Source organism: Dromaius novaehollandiae, chromosome 6 (genome assembly GCF_036370855.1).
Source record: "Dromaius novaehollandiae isolate bDroNov1 chromosome 6, bDroNov1.hap1, whole genome shotgun sequence".
Classification (NCBI taxonomy): Eukaryota; Metazoa; Chordata; class Aves; order Casuariiformes; family Dromaiidae; genus Dromaius; species Dromaius novaehollandiae.
This window is the reverse complement of record NC_088103.1, coordinates 30,255,977-30,272,413: the sequence shown is the minus strand read 5'-3', so window position 1 is coordinate 30,272,413 and position 16,437 is coordinate 30,255,977. Positions and strand designations below refer to the sequence as shown.

Here is a 16,437-nt window from a genome sequence, read left to right as displayed (position 1 = left end):
GAATTAGTAACCGCTTTGTTTATTGCCTGGGGGAACACAGCCATATAAAAATCAGTTATAAGCTGTTATTATAAATAGCATCTACTAATGCTAAAAATGAAAAAGGTGAGAACATAAGTTTCTCTGCTTTTTTTCAGTTTACTTTATAAAGTTCATAAGCCTGCTTCATAAAAGCTGCTAATTACTTGTTTGTACAGGCTTTTTACACAGCAAAAGGAAACATACAATCTTCTATAAAAATGTGATTTTTACTTCACAAAACTGGACAGAGAAATTGAGCATTGTGGTCTAGTGTCTGAAATTACTTTACAATTGTGTTTTCATATTGATTAAATTCCAGGCTCCACATTTATCACTTGTGAACTATTACAAGGATGTAGAAATATTTTTGCCACTAAGTTTCATATTAAGATAAATGGGATAGGCACACATAAAAAAAAACTACACAGGCCTGGGTACTGCATACAAGGCAAATGTTACTAGCAGAGACAGGAAAACAGCAGCTGTGCACCATTCTTGGACACAAAGTCCTCAAGAGTCACGAGGTTAGTGCAGGACCTGTTTTTTTCATGCCCAGTTTTGCTGACTACAGAGTCACTCAGTCAACGATAATAATCAGAATAAAAGTCCTCTCGTAAAGTTAGACCCATTATATGCTAATCTATGGCAAGGAAAAGCAAGTCAGATATGTCAGAGTTGTATTTAGAAGAAAACAAAGATCAGATATATGAAAATGCCCTTGCTGAGATCCAGTCCTTTGAGCTGCCTCTTGGAACCACGCTAAGGTATGCATCGTTTAGATCATATTATATCGTTCATGATGGATTTGCTCCACTCTGTAGCTGTTCTTTCAGTCAGCCCAATATATTAGAAACTTGATTATCCTGACACTGAAATATACAGGAAAGTTGTACTTGATTCCAATGTGACTGGCTTTAAACCAAAAAATATAAACCGAGGGCATCGACTCAGCTCTTTTTTTTTATCAGGACAAAGACAGCTGTTACTGAAGGCTGGTTGCAGGTTCTGTCTGATTAAAGAAATTACACTTCAACATGAAAAAGGGGAAAATCGTTCTTGTATAGCAGAGTACTTTTAGTTTGATGTTGACAGCTGCATTTTTTAAGAATAATTAATTGCTTCTAATTCTTAGATTTTTACTGAATGCAGCTTTCATTCTAAAGGCACAGCTACTTGGAGTAAAGTTTTATTTAGTGATATCCCTAAATATCTGAAGATTTTAATATTATTTAATTTACAGCTTACGGAAACAGTTTAATGGTAGAAGTGCAAGTGAAAAAAATCCTTTGGATATTTATCCCTACAAAAGTAATATACAAAAGATTATGATATTATGCTCCTAAGTATATTGTTAGTATCTGTAGAAGAGTTTTAAAAATAGCCTGCAGGGGACTGTAGGCATCAGGTTGCAGTGACTACCAGGCTAAAGAAAGAAAATTTAATTTACCCTGAAAAATGTATGCGTCAATCTAGTACTTAAGTAATTTGGTGATGGAAAAAAAAGGACGTGGGAAGACTGTTACTGCATTTGAGCGACTTCTTGAAGGAAATACTACTGCCAAGGCAGCCTGTAGGATTTTTCCTGTTTTCTTTCTGCAGTACACACTTTGCAGGCACTTGTCTACATCTGGAATACTCCCTGTTGTTTCAGTAGGTGTCATCAACAAATTCAGCTGAATCAACACTGAATATGATAAAACTACAAGCACAGACAAGACGTAGAGAGTCTTAAGCGCCATTTATTAACTAGTGTCCAAGTGTAGTTGCAGCAGGGCAGGAGATGTGGTAAGTTTGAGAACAATAACTGGAAAGATGCCAAGTGTTATTGTGACTCAGTGGTGTCTAGACTCAGATGCATTCATAGCTGTAAACTTTTGTCAGTTTTTTGGAAAAGTAGCCACACATCACCCCAAACTTTCATGCTTAAGGCCTACTTCTTTAAGCTGGCTTCCCACTTGTGCACAGATAACTCTGCCCTGAAAGCAGGTGTATCCTGTCTCCTGAACATGCAAAACCCAAGGACTAGCTCATCTTAGGCCACAAACCACAAAGCGTGTAATTTAAATAGAAAATGAGTTATTCCTTCTTCATTGAAAAATGGAACCTAATTGCACCCGCGCTCAAGGACGGCAGAAGACAGGCTGCAGCAATGCAGGAAATAATACACGAGTTTCTAGTGAACCAAAGCAGCTGGCGAAAAAACGCGAGCCGATGCACAAAACAGTGCATTTCTGCGTTACAGGTCATCTTTACCCCAACCCCCAAATTTCGATCTCCTGAAGAAAGTGAAGAGGCAGCTGATCGAAACTGAATAATAATAATGAAAAAAAAGAAAAAAAGAGCTTTTGCACTGGTAGCCGGTGCCGCTGCCCAGTGGCAGCTCGCACAGTGCTGCAGCGCTGCTGGTGCAGGAGAGTGGAGGCTGCACCTGCCGCCTGCCTCGCTTCTTCGGACGCCAAGAAGCAGCCCAGAAAGAGCCCACAGAAAAAAAAAAAAAAAAAAAAAAAAAGGAAAAAAAAAGAAAGCCCTTTCCACCCCCCTGAAGCGCAGCACAGCGAGGGCCGCGTAGCCGCCGGCCCAGGAAAGCGGGGGGGCTCGGCCGGCGGTAACGGCGCGGGGGCGGCCCGCTTCCCCCTGCCTGCCCCCGCCGCCGCCCTGCCCTCCGCGGCGGCCTCCCGGGTGCCGCCGCCCGGCCGCATCCCCACCGCCCCCCTCCGCCCTCGGTCCCTCCCCGGCGCGGCGCGGCGGCCGGGTCCCTCCCATCCAAGATGGCGGAGAGTCTCCCCGAGCATGATCGGATCCTGCAGGAGATCGAGAGCACCGACACGGCCTGCGTGGGACCCACCCTGAGGTGAGCGCGGGGGGCGCCGCCGCGCACGGCCCCCCAACCCGGCCCGCCCGGCCCGGCCCGGCGCTGACAGCTCCTCCCCGCAGACACCGCCGGGGAGCCGTCGCTGGCGGGCGCGGAGGGCCCGCAGAGGCCGGTGTCAGCCCGCGCGGGGGCCGCGACGCCGCCGGGGAGGGGGGGGTGCGGGCCGCCTGCGGCCTCCGGGCCCGGGCGCGTCCCCCCTGCTGCGGGTTTGACGGCTGGTCAGCGCGTCTCCAAACCCCGCGATTTCGGTGAATTTTTTTCCTCCCCCCCCCCCCCCCCCCCCCCCGGGAGCTTAGCTCGCACGTCGGAACGGTTTTACTTAATCTTTCCTGTTAGAAAAAAGGATGTTAGTGGCTGCCGGGGAGAGCGGGGCAGGGCCCGGCGGAGAAAATAAGGGTGCTGGGGGCAGAGGGGCGACGCGGGGGGAGAGGGCGCCGCGTCCCTAGGTCGCCGATGGGAGACGTGCGGAGGTGAGGCAGCAAGCGAAAACGCAGGGACGCTAGCGGAAAATAGCTATGGATATTCCCATTATGCCTTCGGGAAGAAGTGGAGAGGAGGCCGGCGCACACGGCGCTGGCGGAGACGGGATGCTGTGCAGGGATGGAGAGAAATGTCCGTCCGTTGCCTGTGACACAGGGCGTTTTGCACCCTGTGGTGGGCAGCTGAGCAGTGGACAGTCCGCGGTGGGTCCTGCGGCGCGTGGAGGCACGTGGGGGTTCGCAGTCGGGACGCCTGTGCGAGGCTGATCGCTCCCTTCGGACGCGGCCAGCCGGGAGCCTGGAGTGGCCCACCCTGAGGATGGTGGCCCGTCTTGGAGGCCACCTTGGAGGAGGCCGCGCAGAGCTGCTCCGAGGTGCCTGGAGTGGCCCGCCCCAAGGATGGTGGCCCGTCTTGGAGGCCACCTTGGAGGAGGCCGCGCAGAGCTGCTCCGAGGTGCCTGGAGTGGCCCGCCCCAAGGATGGTGGCCCGTCTTGGAGGCCACCTTGGAGGAGGCCGCGCAGAGCTGCTCCGATGTGCCTGGCTGTCTCTGAGCGCGGCTGGCGCTGGGAGCACGGCCTGGAAGGGCTGAGCTGAGCTTTGGAGCAGCTTGTCCGGGAGAACGTGTGAGTTCAGGCTGGGAGAAAGTGAGATGACCCTGCGGCAGTTCAGCCGTGTTTGAGCTGACAAGCCCAGGCAGATCGAAGCCTATACCTGCAAAAAACCCCGTATATGCAAAAAATACCGTAGCAAAACAAAACCTTAGCAACAGAACATGAAATACAATTGCAATTCCTGTATGATCTCCAGTATAGAGCTTTTATTGGGGGAACCTGTATAAAAGATGTGCACAACCAGGCTGATGAGTGGAAGAAGGCACGTTTGGGAAACACAAGTACGCATGAGAGAGAGATGTAAAAGGGAGAAGAGACAACATGATTCTCTTACCCATGTTATATTATTTAAAACATGTCTATAGACATATAGACATAAATACTTAGATTCTTGCCTTTTTTTACATGCTTCTGCCTTTTTAAATTTATTTCTCATATATTTATATAGATTTATGTCTTGTCTTAGTTTTCAGAAGGGACGTTTCGCATTGGTGGCTTTCAGAGTTTTTAGAAGAGATGTGTGTGTCGGTCTGATTTACACTTGTACTCGTTTACACACCAAACAGTCAGGCTGAAGGACATTTACATCTGGTTTAGTGTTTTGAAAGCAGTCCAGCCAACACCACAGAAATATTGTAATACTTTAGAAAAATAGAAATGTTCAAAACCAAAACTGCAGCTATCCGTTCTGCTATGCATGTTTAAAATTTGTGAATTGCTGCGTGAAACTGAAAAGCAGTCTAAAATTCCACGTCTAATTTCAAGATCTATTTCAATAAACAAAAGCACAAACCTACAATGCAGCATGATTTTTTTGCAGAAAATCTAGATTTTTGTTGCTGAACAATATAAATCAAATAAATGGATTTAGTAATTCCACGTGCAGTTGCATAAGCCTACAATATAAAGCTATTAATTCATTTCCAGTCATGGAATCCATTGGCACCAGACATTTCACCTAATGAAACATTTTTGTAATCTATGGCCTGTAATACCGGGCAAATATTTGTAGCATTGCGACATGAAATAAAGTACCAACATACCTATTTAAATAACAGAAGAAAAGAAAGGGTTTAAGCTGAGCGGTTTGGATAAGGAGCGTGAGGTAATACTAAATGCTGAAGACTATAGGATATGCAAGAGCTGACTTATCCTTAATTGTTCCTAGCGAGATCTTGGTTTCTTCTTAAATGCATCAGTGCTTGCAAAGAAAGTGTAATATTTTTGTGGGCATTACACAGATTCCATGAAATCACATTTCTGTTCAAGCTTTTCTTCACCGTTTTGTTTGTTAGTTTGATGTGTATATCATTGCCAGAGAAGTGTGCGCTATCCTATGTATATGTATACACACACATATATATACACACACACTTTTATAAATAATGTTTTTGTGTGTAATTGATAAAGAAGATGAGAAACACTGCACAGATTGGTGCAGTGTTTTTATATGTGCAGGGGATTTTATAGTACTGTGATCCACCCATATATAGGAATGTGAAATGCAGGTACTTTATAGGTGGAATGAAGGTACAGCCAAAACAATTGGAGTTATTTACCATTTAGGAGGGAAAGTTAGCTTCTAAAGATTGTTGTGCAACTTACTAAATAAAATGCAGCAATTGTATTTGTTTGAATTAATTTTCCTTTTAAATTTTAAGTGGATGAACTTATTGATTTCAAATTGCTGGTATTTAATTTGCATCTGTAAATTCAGTAACACAAGCCAAGCCATTATAAATGAGGCTTAAATGAACTGTATGACATACCTTTCCTTAAATAGGTAAACTGTGGATACAGCAGGACAGATTTCTTTTTTCAGCAGACTCTGTGAAATTGTTTTACCATCATCTTTCTAGCTTAATGGCTAACTAAATGTGATTAATGACAATACCTGTTGAAGGCTCATCACTCTCACCTTGTTATATAATGCGTTAATGTATTAGAATTCATGTCATACACATACCTTTGGGCTTTGCAAAACCAGGAAGAGTTGTCAGTAAATTTCTGATCTTTATAAAGAAAAAAAAGGAAAAAGAGAAAAAAGGCAATTCCCCTACCGCCCTCCAAAAATAGAGATATACTTAAAAAGTTAATAACAAAAACTTTCAGGCCCTTGTTGAACTTCATATGAATATAGATTTACAAAATCTCAAGAGTCGATTTTTAAAGAACTTTTTCACTGTTCTTTAATACTATGTTGGACATGCCAGGGCAATTAATAAGATAATCTCAATTTATAATTGTTCTCTTCTGAATATAATTTATCTGCTGATTAGATATGTGTTGGTGAAAATATGTCAAAGTGGAGCTTAACGGAGTGGAAGGTGCTGTTCTGGCAAAGTCTTGGTATACCGTGCTGAAGGCTTTTCCAGTTTGTTTTAAAGTGTAATATTTGAAAGACTTAAAAAAAAAAACAAAAAAACAAAAAAAGAAGAAAAGTGAATGAACTCTTAAACCCAAGATGTCAAGCAAGTATGTGGCACGCTTCTTTTTCTGTACACTTTGCCTCTGGATGATTGCATAACTGCGTTTGCTGTGTTCTGTGATCACCGTGTGCAGCATGTCAAAGGACATGCAATTAGTAGACTAAACTTAAGTAGTACAAAAGTAAAATAAAATTTAAAAATTAAGAATTGAAGTGGAATTGGTGATGGCAATTTTGCAGGTATGGTAAAGTTGGTAAGGAGGTGCTATGTCTGTTGATATATCTGTAAGTGTACTCTATGGTTTTGACTGTCAAATGCAGCTCAGAAGTACTGCTCATAAGTCAGTAAGTCAGTGTAAAAATGCTTTTAAGGAACTTTTCTGTTCACTGGATCCTGAAATCAGTCATCATTAAGCAGGGCCCTTTGTAGATATTAGAGCATCTTCCAGGTTGCTGTAAATTATGCTGACCATAAAACTTTGCTGAGTTATTAGAGAGTCTCATATGCAGACATATGACTGACATGTTTTCTGGAATAGGGAGTATGTAGGATATATATGTATAGGAATCATAGTAATTAGGACTACGATACTGATTCTTTTCTGTCTGATATCGGAGTGTGCTGTGGGACCTTCCGCAAACCTAGGATTGCTTTGCACTGGCAAAGGAAGCTCAGAGCTGCCCAGCTGCAAAGCAGCACCACTTTTGCACAGTGCTGCTCTTTTCCTCATTTAGATTGAACAGAGTTTGGAGGGAGAATGTAAATTTGTTGTGAGCCTCATAAATAAAGGTGGGTGAAGTGTTAGAAACAATCGATGAAATAACCATTCATCCTGCACTTTCGTTCTTGTGTTGCACTCAAGCTGAAGGAAGAGGCACACTTCAGTAAGGCATCATCAGAGGAGTAAATTGAGGAAGCAAGATTAGCAGTAGCAGTAAAAGCAAGACTGTGTTTATACTTTTCATATCAAGATTTCTAAGAAAACTCAGAGGTAGAAGTATAAAATGAGGGTCTAAACCTGCTCCGCTTATTGAGTCACGGTACACGTTGCAACTGTAGGTGCTTTGTCTGGATGGGGGCTGTAATTTATATTTCAGACAAAGACATTCCTATATGCATTGCGGATGCCTGTCCAGAGCAGAGTGAATGAAGTGCCTAAAATACCCTTTGGAGTATGACAGGATGCTCTGAAGCCTCAATGTAGTTTGACTTGCCGGAAGTATGCACCATTACTAATAGGAATGACTAGTAAATTATATGATTCTTTATCTTCAACGCAATAGTTAGTAAGCAGTAGCATAGGCAGTATGAATGACTTCTGCAGATGTAAAAAGATAGTGCAGTATTAACACAGTCACAGGCTGGGAAATATTTTTTCTGGGCGCTTGCCTATGGGCTGCTGGGATTTCTGGTGTGGTTATCCAGTGACAAAATGTAATTGCCCTCATTTTTGCCCTGTGGTCTTACTTGTCAGGTATGATTGTCTAAAGGAGTTTTTCCATGTTCTTGTTATTTTGTTTTTTGATTATGAGCCAGAGATTCACATTTTTCTTTGTCTATAGTTTAGTCTTGTTTTAAATACAGAGGAAAACTTAAAAGGGCTCTGAGATCATCAACTTGAGGTTTTAAACCAGAATTGAAATGATTTACTAATATATTTCATTTAAAATGATAATGTTTTACAATACTATAAGCTATTTTTATGGTTTTAAAATTAATAGTCTAAATCTTCATTAGTGCTCTGTCTTAACCTTGTGCTCAGTTTTCAAGTTAATGTGTTTCATTCCTGATTCCTCCTTCAAGTTGAAGTTACAAAATAGCCTGAAGGAACTAGAAAATTTTTGTGTCAGCTGTGGATTTTTTTGGATGGGGTTATAAAGCGTACTTTGATGTATATGCAAGTATCAGTTTATTATAACAGTTCACCGCACTTACAAAATACAAGTCCTATAGTGTAATGAGAATAGCCAGGTTCACTGAGAGCAGCCTATCCTGAAAAACAGGTGGTTTGCCTGTAGAGTGTTTACTGCAGCTTTTGTCGCTTGGTGCAGGATTTGATGGTATTCTGTGTTGAAAGTTGAAAGGCAGCAGTCAGGTAAAGCAACTACCTGCTAGAACAAATCTATCAGCATTTATATTATTGTAATGAAGCATTTTTTTTTTTATCACTAGCCCATTGTATAGAGTCAGAACACCATAGCCATAAGCATAGTGCATGCTGTGGACAGATTAATCTAGAATGTATATATTCAGTCGCCAACCTGCAGTTGTAATTTTTCTGTAGGCTAGTCTGAGATTTCAGACATTCTTCGGATTTGGCATTGGTGGCGAAAAAGATTTTAGAAAGCAAGGATTTGCTTCCATTGCTGCAAGTTCCAACCTGGTACTTCTGTGCTTTTTTCAAAGCCTGAAGCTGCCTGTGGATAATCATGTCTGCATAGTATTTCTTGTACAAAAATCTTTAGGTTCAGTGCTGATTAGGTTTGTCATGAAATACGTGTTTGCAAATCAGGCTATCTAGATCTTTGTAAGAGTGTTCATGCATCAGCTTCTGACTCAGTCTTGCAGTGTTTTCCAAATTGGCAGCAGCCAAATGAAGCTTTAACCTAACTAGCACCCTATGTGAAGGATACTTCTGAAATAGCTCTCTGTAATTTCACAAGCATTACCAAAGAGCTTGAAAGTGTTCCCATGTTTAGGAAACGTTTCAAAATGCATTAAAGCTTTTAAAATAGAGGGATCATCTGCTGCGAGATCTGGAATAGTGTACTTAACAGGTGGTTGATGCAGTTTGTATCATTGTATCTCATCTAAATTTAGTCTTCCCCTCTTATGAGCAGCTCATTTAGCGTTACACCTTTTAAATTCAGGAAAGCCAAGGTTACTTATGTAGCACTCCACTGACTTACTACTGAAGCTGATTTTATTTCTTGTCAGTTGTCCCAATTCCAGACCTGTCATATGCATAGAAAATACATAATTTTCCATCCTTTTCTTGCAGTTTTTTTTTTTTTTGGAAGCCAATAGCATACACAGTACTCTAGCTCTGCATATGCATTTCTGAACCATTTCTCTGAGACTTTGCAATTTCCTCAGTACAGATGTTTACCTGAGGAGTGGTAGTTTAATTCAACCAAATATAAGCCTATTTTTGACGCTTACATATGAATTATAGCAACTGCAATTAAGCAAGTTTTGAATCTGTCATGTTGCATTTTATGGATCAGACTACTAAAAGGAGTTCATACAAGTCTGAGGACTGATGTATTTTGAATAATGTTTCTAAGATAATGCCAGGAATGGATTCGCAAATAGGAAACTATTTCTATAAGCTGTAGTAAGCTATTAGATACTAACTTGTTCAAAAATGTCGGACTGGTTTGCATTGCCATCAGGCAATCAAAGTAGATTTTATCTTACTTCAGGGCTTGCTATGGCTAGTTATAAACTCCAGCTCTTGCTAGTCTTTCTGGCTATTCTGTGACTGTGGTTGAAATGCCCAAACCGGTCCCTGTCACCGCAGACCGTGGTAAAACAATGATATCATATCCAATTTAAAGTTCAGCTTAAACTGTGCTCAACAGGACTGCTTTTCCTCATCTCCTGCCTGCCTTCTGAGGGGTTATTTGTGTGGCTGGCAAATGGGGTCCTGTGCAGGAAGGAGCTAATGGTCCGTCCTGGAGACTGGCTGAGGCGCTTCCTCTACCGCAGCCTTTGCCAGTAATACCAAACCAGGGGGGAATTAATCACTGATTGAGGTATTAAGAAGGAAAGAAGCAGGTTTTACAGTGCATCAGCCCTGATAGAAAGACTTGGGTTTTGACACGGAGGACTTAAAAATATCTTTGAGCAGTTCTGCACTGGGAACCTGGAGAGAGGGCTGGGGCTTGCCTTTTTCTGTTGCTAGAATCCAACTTTCTTAAAGTTGTTCACTTTTAATGCTGTGAGTGGGATTTTCACCACATCTTAGAGAAAATCATTTGCTTGCAAAACACCAGTGAGCGTAACTCTTGCAGTTCTGCTGTGAATCAGAGTAATTTAAAATTAATAACGCATATACTGTAATGTCAGTATGCCAATGCCAATCTAGTGGGACAATTCTGAAACATTTCGACCTTAAAAAGGAATGTTTAAACCTTCAAGTATTGCATACGTCAGTGTTAATACCCTCCACGCCCCGTTATGTTACAGAACTTTCTATTTTTCTGTGCTTAGAATGACTTTGGTAAGAATCTTTACTCTCTTGATTTCAGCAAGGCAGCATTTTCTTTTTATTGTTGTTTCTAGGTTAATTTCAACAAAAGATAGTTTTTATTGTTTTATACTGTAGGTTTGTTTTGTTTTGTTTTATAAATGTAAGGACTTGTATTCAGGTAGCTAATGTGCGCGATCTCCTCTTGAACTCTGGAGTTTCTGTAGAGTGTCACCTTTCCCTAAGGTATGAACAGATTTTTCTGCACTCGGAGTCCGTTTCTCAAGCATGTAGGACTACTGAAATGAGCTAACAAAGAGTACCAGAAGTCAATTAATGCAAAGTGTCCGTTGCTTCCCAAAAGAGAGAAACATTGAGAGTTAGTTTAGTTGGGCTTTTGAGCTAGAATAGGGACATTTCTTTTTAAGTCATCTTTTTCTGTTTTGTTCAGTCATCCTGGAAGGCATGTGCATGAGCAAAGGATATATATATCCTTTGTACAGACTGTTCCTTATATGAGGAAAAATGCAGAATGATTTTTTAAGTATATACTATATGAGCTTGTAAAGTGAACATAAAGTGAACAAAAATTACAAAAATAAATTATTGAAAAAGATACTTTTTGGCTATTATATGTTTGCAGAAGAATCCAATTGTTTTAAAACTTTTTAAAGTTATTGGATATTTTAATTTGGAGTTTCCACAATTTCTAAAATAATCTAGTTATATCTGTGTGGTGTTGGTATTCAAAGCCGGTTGAAAAAAGTTAGTGGAACAGCTTACTTAAAGTGTTCTTTTTTATTTTCATATGTCTCATATGCAGAAACAATTGTAAATACTTGTCTTGAAGATTATGTATGAAGTGCCCAAAATAAAGAAGGCGGATTAGCTATAGAGTGCTGTAGGTTGCTAATTATTTTCGGGACATACGTAATAAAAGTCTGGTCAAATCTTTAAAAACAACTTAGAAGCTCGCATTTTCATTCAGAGGTAAATCTATTGCTCCTGAAGTGGAACAGTTTAGGTTACAGCCTGTGGAAATAATGAGGGATAATAAGACTATTGCTATATGGACTTCAGTTTCTTATTTTATTGTCTTTGAAAAGTCACAGGTCCCAATTACTTCCATTAGATTCATTTACCTGTATGAAACAGACAGCCAAACTTGGCAGTTTGTTATGTGTGGATAGCTACTACCAAAGTCAGTGGAGCTGGCATTTTCTCTGCTGTCTTTTTTATGTACTACTACAATACGAATTTGAAAAAATAGTCGTAGTGCAGCACTTGTTTTTCAGCTTCTTGTTTCGTACATCAGTAAGTAGCACAAAGGCTCAGCAGGAAGAGGCATCTCCTTGGTCAGCAGCGTAAAAACAGGAAGGAGGAAGTCTATTGCAAATCTGGGTTTGCTGATTATCAGCTCATGTTGCGCTGCAGAGGATGTCCATTAACAGCCATCAGCGTGATACATTGCTTATCCAGAATGAACAATGACTGCTCTAGTGTTGCTACTACAGAATATGGACCCTGGTTATAGGAAGTAATGTTAACTAACAAACTGTACTCGGCCCTTTCCTGCTCATAGAAACAGGATACTATTAGTGAGAACAATTCACAGAAATTGCACATACAGGAAAACCAGGCAAGTAAAGCATAACAGCTAAACTAAGATTAATAAAATCTTTTCTGTGATTAGGCCATGGCTTGAGTTCTGCAGTATTCTGGCATGTAATATGATCTTTTAAATAGAACAGTGAGATGTAATTATAAATAAAGATGGCAAAACTGGACCCTAGCTAGTGTCTGGCATAGAAAGTCTGCTTAGGTATGAAGAAATGTGCTTATTACCATAACTCTAGTTGAATTACAGGAAACACCTGGACATTATTTTATAAAGCTTTTTAAGGGTGTATGCAGCAACCTATATGAAATTATTCCATGGAAAACTCCCTACAAAGTTTGCGGTTTGTGTAAACAGAAAATATCTTTGTATATTGTAGGACAAAGGAAATTTCTGCAGTGTTTCCTGTGAATTTGCAGCTTAAATTGAGTGTTTGATACAGTATCATGATTAGGGATGGCATGGTTATAGTCATAAGGACAATCTTGTCTTAAGAGCAGAAACTTAATTTGCGTGGTCAGATTGTTGTGCTTGCGCAGAGTCCACTGAACTCACCATGCAACTTTGAATTGTGAATATTATTTTATAATTTTTTCAATCTCTCTTTTTTAATCAAATGAGAAATGGAAGGAGGGGAACAAATGTCTAGTTGGCCATTTCTTGCAGTCTGCACATGGGAGTTACTTGAGAGCTTCTCTAGCTTTAATACAAAATTGCCTTTGGTAACAGGTTACAAATTCTAAAAACACGGTTTTCAACAAGTACAGCTGCTTCATTTGAGGGTTTTTTTTTTTTTTTAGTATTACTTTGGGGGAAAAAAGGAATAAAAGTGATATGTTTGAGTTTCTTTTTTGTGATGTGTTTTTTATATCAAAGTGATCAGTTAGTTATTTTTTCCCCAGACTTCCAAATCTGAAGGTCTGCAGATGAATCTTTTTCTCTTGCATCCTTTGCAGTTCTCGGAGCTGCACAGTTGAGCTCGTGTTGTGTCGAACTCGCACAACTGTTGTGCAAATATGTGCAATTGCCATTCTCGTCACAGCGGTCTGGGAGATGACACCGGTTGGCACCCACTGAATGGGTATCAGCACGGTGAGAGGAATGTGTGCGTACGGTTTTTAATTGCTTCATACGTCTTGTGTAATCAGGAAATGAAAGACTGTGGCAATGCAGGCAGGGTGGCGAACGGGCAATTTATCGTTGGAACTGGAGAGAAGGAGACGGGCCGGGGTGTGTGCGTGTGTGCGCGCACACGCGTGTGAAAATGGTTGCGAGAGTCAAGTCATTATTAGTGAGGAGTTACTATCTTGCAAATTTTGTCCTGCCACTGTAACTTCAATGTTGACGGTTCCTTCTCTGCCTGAGCCTGGTTTCTCACGTTCTTTTCCCCAAAGTTTTGAATTCTTTCGTCAGCATTTTGAGCTGAATTCTTTACCTCTTTAAAACTCAGTGTGACAGGAGGTGGGTGCAGAAAACTCGATGTTGGCAAAAATAGAGCTGTACATTTCTGAGAATATCTGCTCCCAAAGTCAAATAGAGAAGTGAGGAAGAGGCCATTAAATTGGGGAGTTTGAGCTTAAAAGGTAATTTTCATAGAGTGAAGGGGGACCATCATTGGTCATGATAAGAACTGAAAATATTTTAGGGTTCTCATGTATTTCTCGAGCACTTTGTACCAATGCTGATGTGTTTAGACCTCTGTTTTACTCCCAAGATTCTGTTTTGAGAGGTGTCATTCGTCGAACTCTCTTGTCTTTTCATAGTCTGTCCTTTATCCTGTAAAAAGACAGGTGGGTTTTTCTCTAATTTCTTATATGTTTTTCCCTATATTTCTAAACAAACCTTCTGTTTTTAAAGTCTTTGCTTTATTTCTGTTGCTGCTGTTAGAACCTATTATTATAAATGATTTAATCACTGGGAAGAGAACTGTTGGCTCCAGTAATGCTCCGTAAGCTCAGAGGTGTTTGTCTTGAATGTGGGTTGTGATTAAAAATCAAATCATTGCCCATTCAGAAAATACCAATAAATAATGGACTGATTTTTTTAAAACTCAAAAGGGTTTTGTTAAATATTATTCTTTGTCTTTATCTAATAGACTGCTTTAGTAATTAATTTTCACTGACAGAATTATTTGCTACCAACCAGGAAATCATCTCATCTTCTGAATCATATTTTCTGATGAAAGTATGGAGTTTCTTTTTTAATTTTATCTTTTCAAGTAGCCTGAAATCTGAATACCTGGGCAGTTCTGCTGGGCATTGAAAAGTTGCGTCTCTTGACATAGCTATAAGAGACAAAATTACTTTATTTCTCTGTATAATTACTGTGGGAATTCACTTTTCCATGCTAAGATCCTGCCTGGCACATTACAGTGGGAGCTGTAGTTACATTTGGGTTTCTGATTATTCTCCTATTCTAGCAGGAAGATGGCTTAGATATGAAGGGGTGGGGGCAGGAAGGGGAATTTGCTGAGCTCTCGACAAATATTTTTAGGTTCCTCTCTTTTTACGCTTACCACTCTATATGTACTTCCTTTGCCTGCCTTTCCACTAGTCCCGTCAATGTACTAAACTAATTTCTGGGTTTATGATTTTTTTGGCCTGCGACTGTTTCTTTTTTCTTTTATCTTTTTCCTTTTCCTCTCATTAGTGATCTTTGTCTCCCTCTTTTTATCCAGTTTGCAATCGAGCATTTCAAGACTTGTATCCTGGTTGTATCCACAGAAATTATTTATGTGGTGCTATAGCAAAAATATAATTTTTGAAGCTGTGCTGTAACCCTTTTGTGAAGAGATCTGTGATAGCGGCTTTGAGTGATAATGCTTAAGCATAGAAGTTGTAGTTATATACCAGATCAGATGATTTGAGGGCACTTGATTTTTATTTTATAAAGGGTCAGGTGGAATTTATGGCAGGGGATGGTTTGGTCTTGGCTGAATTTTGACTCTGGAGATCAGCCTTTTTGGTTACTCAGCAAATGGTAAGTTTGTGTATAGAATGGTGCCCTCTGGTGTTTCAATAAATTTTAGCTGGTAAACGCTAAATCTTTGTCAATGAAAGACTGTTAGTGAATGTGTATGTTTCACAGCATACCTCTGCTTTGAAAATGAACATTTTTTTAACTTCTGTTTTATCATTGTCAGCAGGGCTACAAGTGACTTTGTTTAATTTTCTTTAATGGTAAATAGTTGTATATTTGAAGATTCCTCTTCATTTGTTTGAGACCTAAATTCAGGTCTGTTTATGCTGCCCTTCTTGCCCAGCTGATAAGAAAAGACCCAAGTGTCCCTATTGCAATAACATTGAGACAGCGACTGAGGTGTTTTTCTCCTTTTTTGCATATTTCTTTAAGCTTTGTGACTGTTCAGTGCTACAGCAAGCTCTGCTGCTGCCAACTTGTACCTAGATGTATTTTTTTTTTTGTAAATAAGCTTTTACGGTTAAGCTGTCTCCCAGACATGGCTGTTCCTAGTTTATTATTCTCTTCTTTCTCTTTCAAACGCTTTCTGCACTAACTGTTATTTACCTTAGACCAGCCTTAATGTGACTCATATTGTCCAGTTTTTGGGATGAGTCAGAAAAATATCTCTGTCTATACAGAGTTCTGGAAACAAATAACCTGCTACATTTCTTATCAGAAAAAAGAGCCCTTGACCCTCTGCGTGTGTTCTTTGTGGGTGCTCTGCTCCCTCCATCAGTTGTACCTGCCTCTGTTACTGAGTCTCAGTACTTCTGTCTAGCAAATCACTCAGATTAATCGTCTCTCACTGCAGATTCAAAATTGAGAGGGTACTGCTGTGTATTTTTTGTGCCAAAATCAAACACAAATTTCTGCCTCCTAGACCACTGATTTCTGCATCTTTTTTTCCCAATTTTGCAGACTTCTACTGACAAGTTTGGTTTTCCTAGCTGTGGGGAGTGAATCAGTCAGTAGTAGTCTGTAGGTCTCTGGAGATGTATAGGATGGTTCAGTTCAGATTTGTGTTGTATTTCAGACCAGCGGCAGTTGGTCTGGGTGCTCATAAAGCTGAAGAGAGTTCTTGGGCTTCTTCGATCACAAGTGTGTAAATGTAAACAAATTTGAAACAACTGTGCATTGCACATGCAAAATTTCTCATACTAACCTAGGCTTCTTTGCCCCTTTTAATGACATTTTCCACTGAAACATGTGAAGCAACTTAAAGTGAGAGAGATATTTTTAGGTTAGAGGTAATT

At 40.4% G+C, this 16,437-nt stretch overlaps 1 protein-coding gene across 9 annotated transcripts in view; it reads left to right on the top strand.

Annotated features, from left to right (window-relative positions):
* Positions 1 to 648: 648 nt before the first annotated feature.
* EXOC6 (exocyst complex component 6) overlaps positions 649 to 16,437 on the top strand; it is a 110,591-nt gene continuing 94,802 nt past the window's right edge. For 4 of the 9 annotated variants that reach the window (XM_064514048.1, XM_026094100.2, XM_064514046.1 and 1 more), the window contains exon 1: positions 649 to 785. In XM_064514048.1, the coding sequence (XP_064370118.1) occupies positions 664 to 785 (122 nt within the window). In that variant the 5' untranslated portion in view covers positions 649 to 663. Of the gene's footprint in view, positions 786 to 2,735; positions 2,873 to 3,121; positions 3,142 to 16,437 lie in introns of those variants that run through there. The other 5 variants (XM_064514049.1, XM_064514051.1, XM_064514047.1 and 2 more) reach the window with 2 other exon arrangements.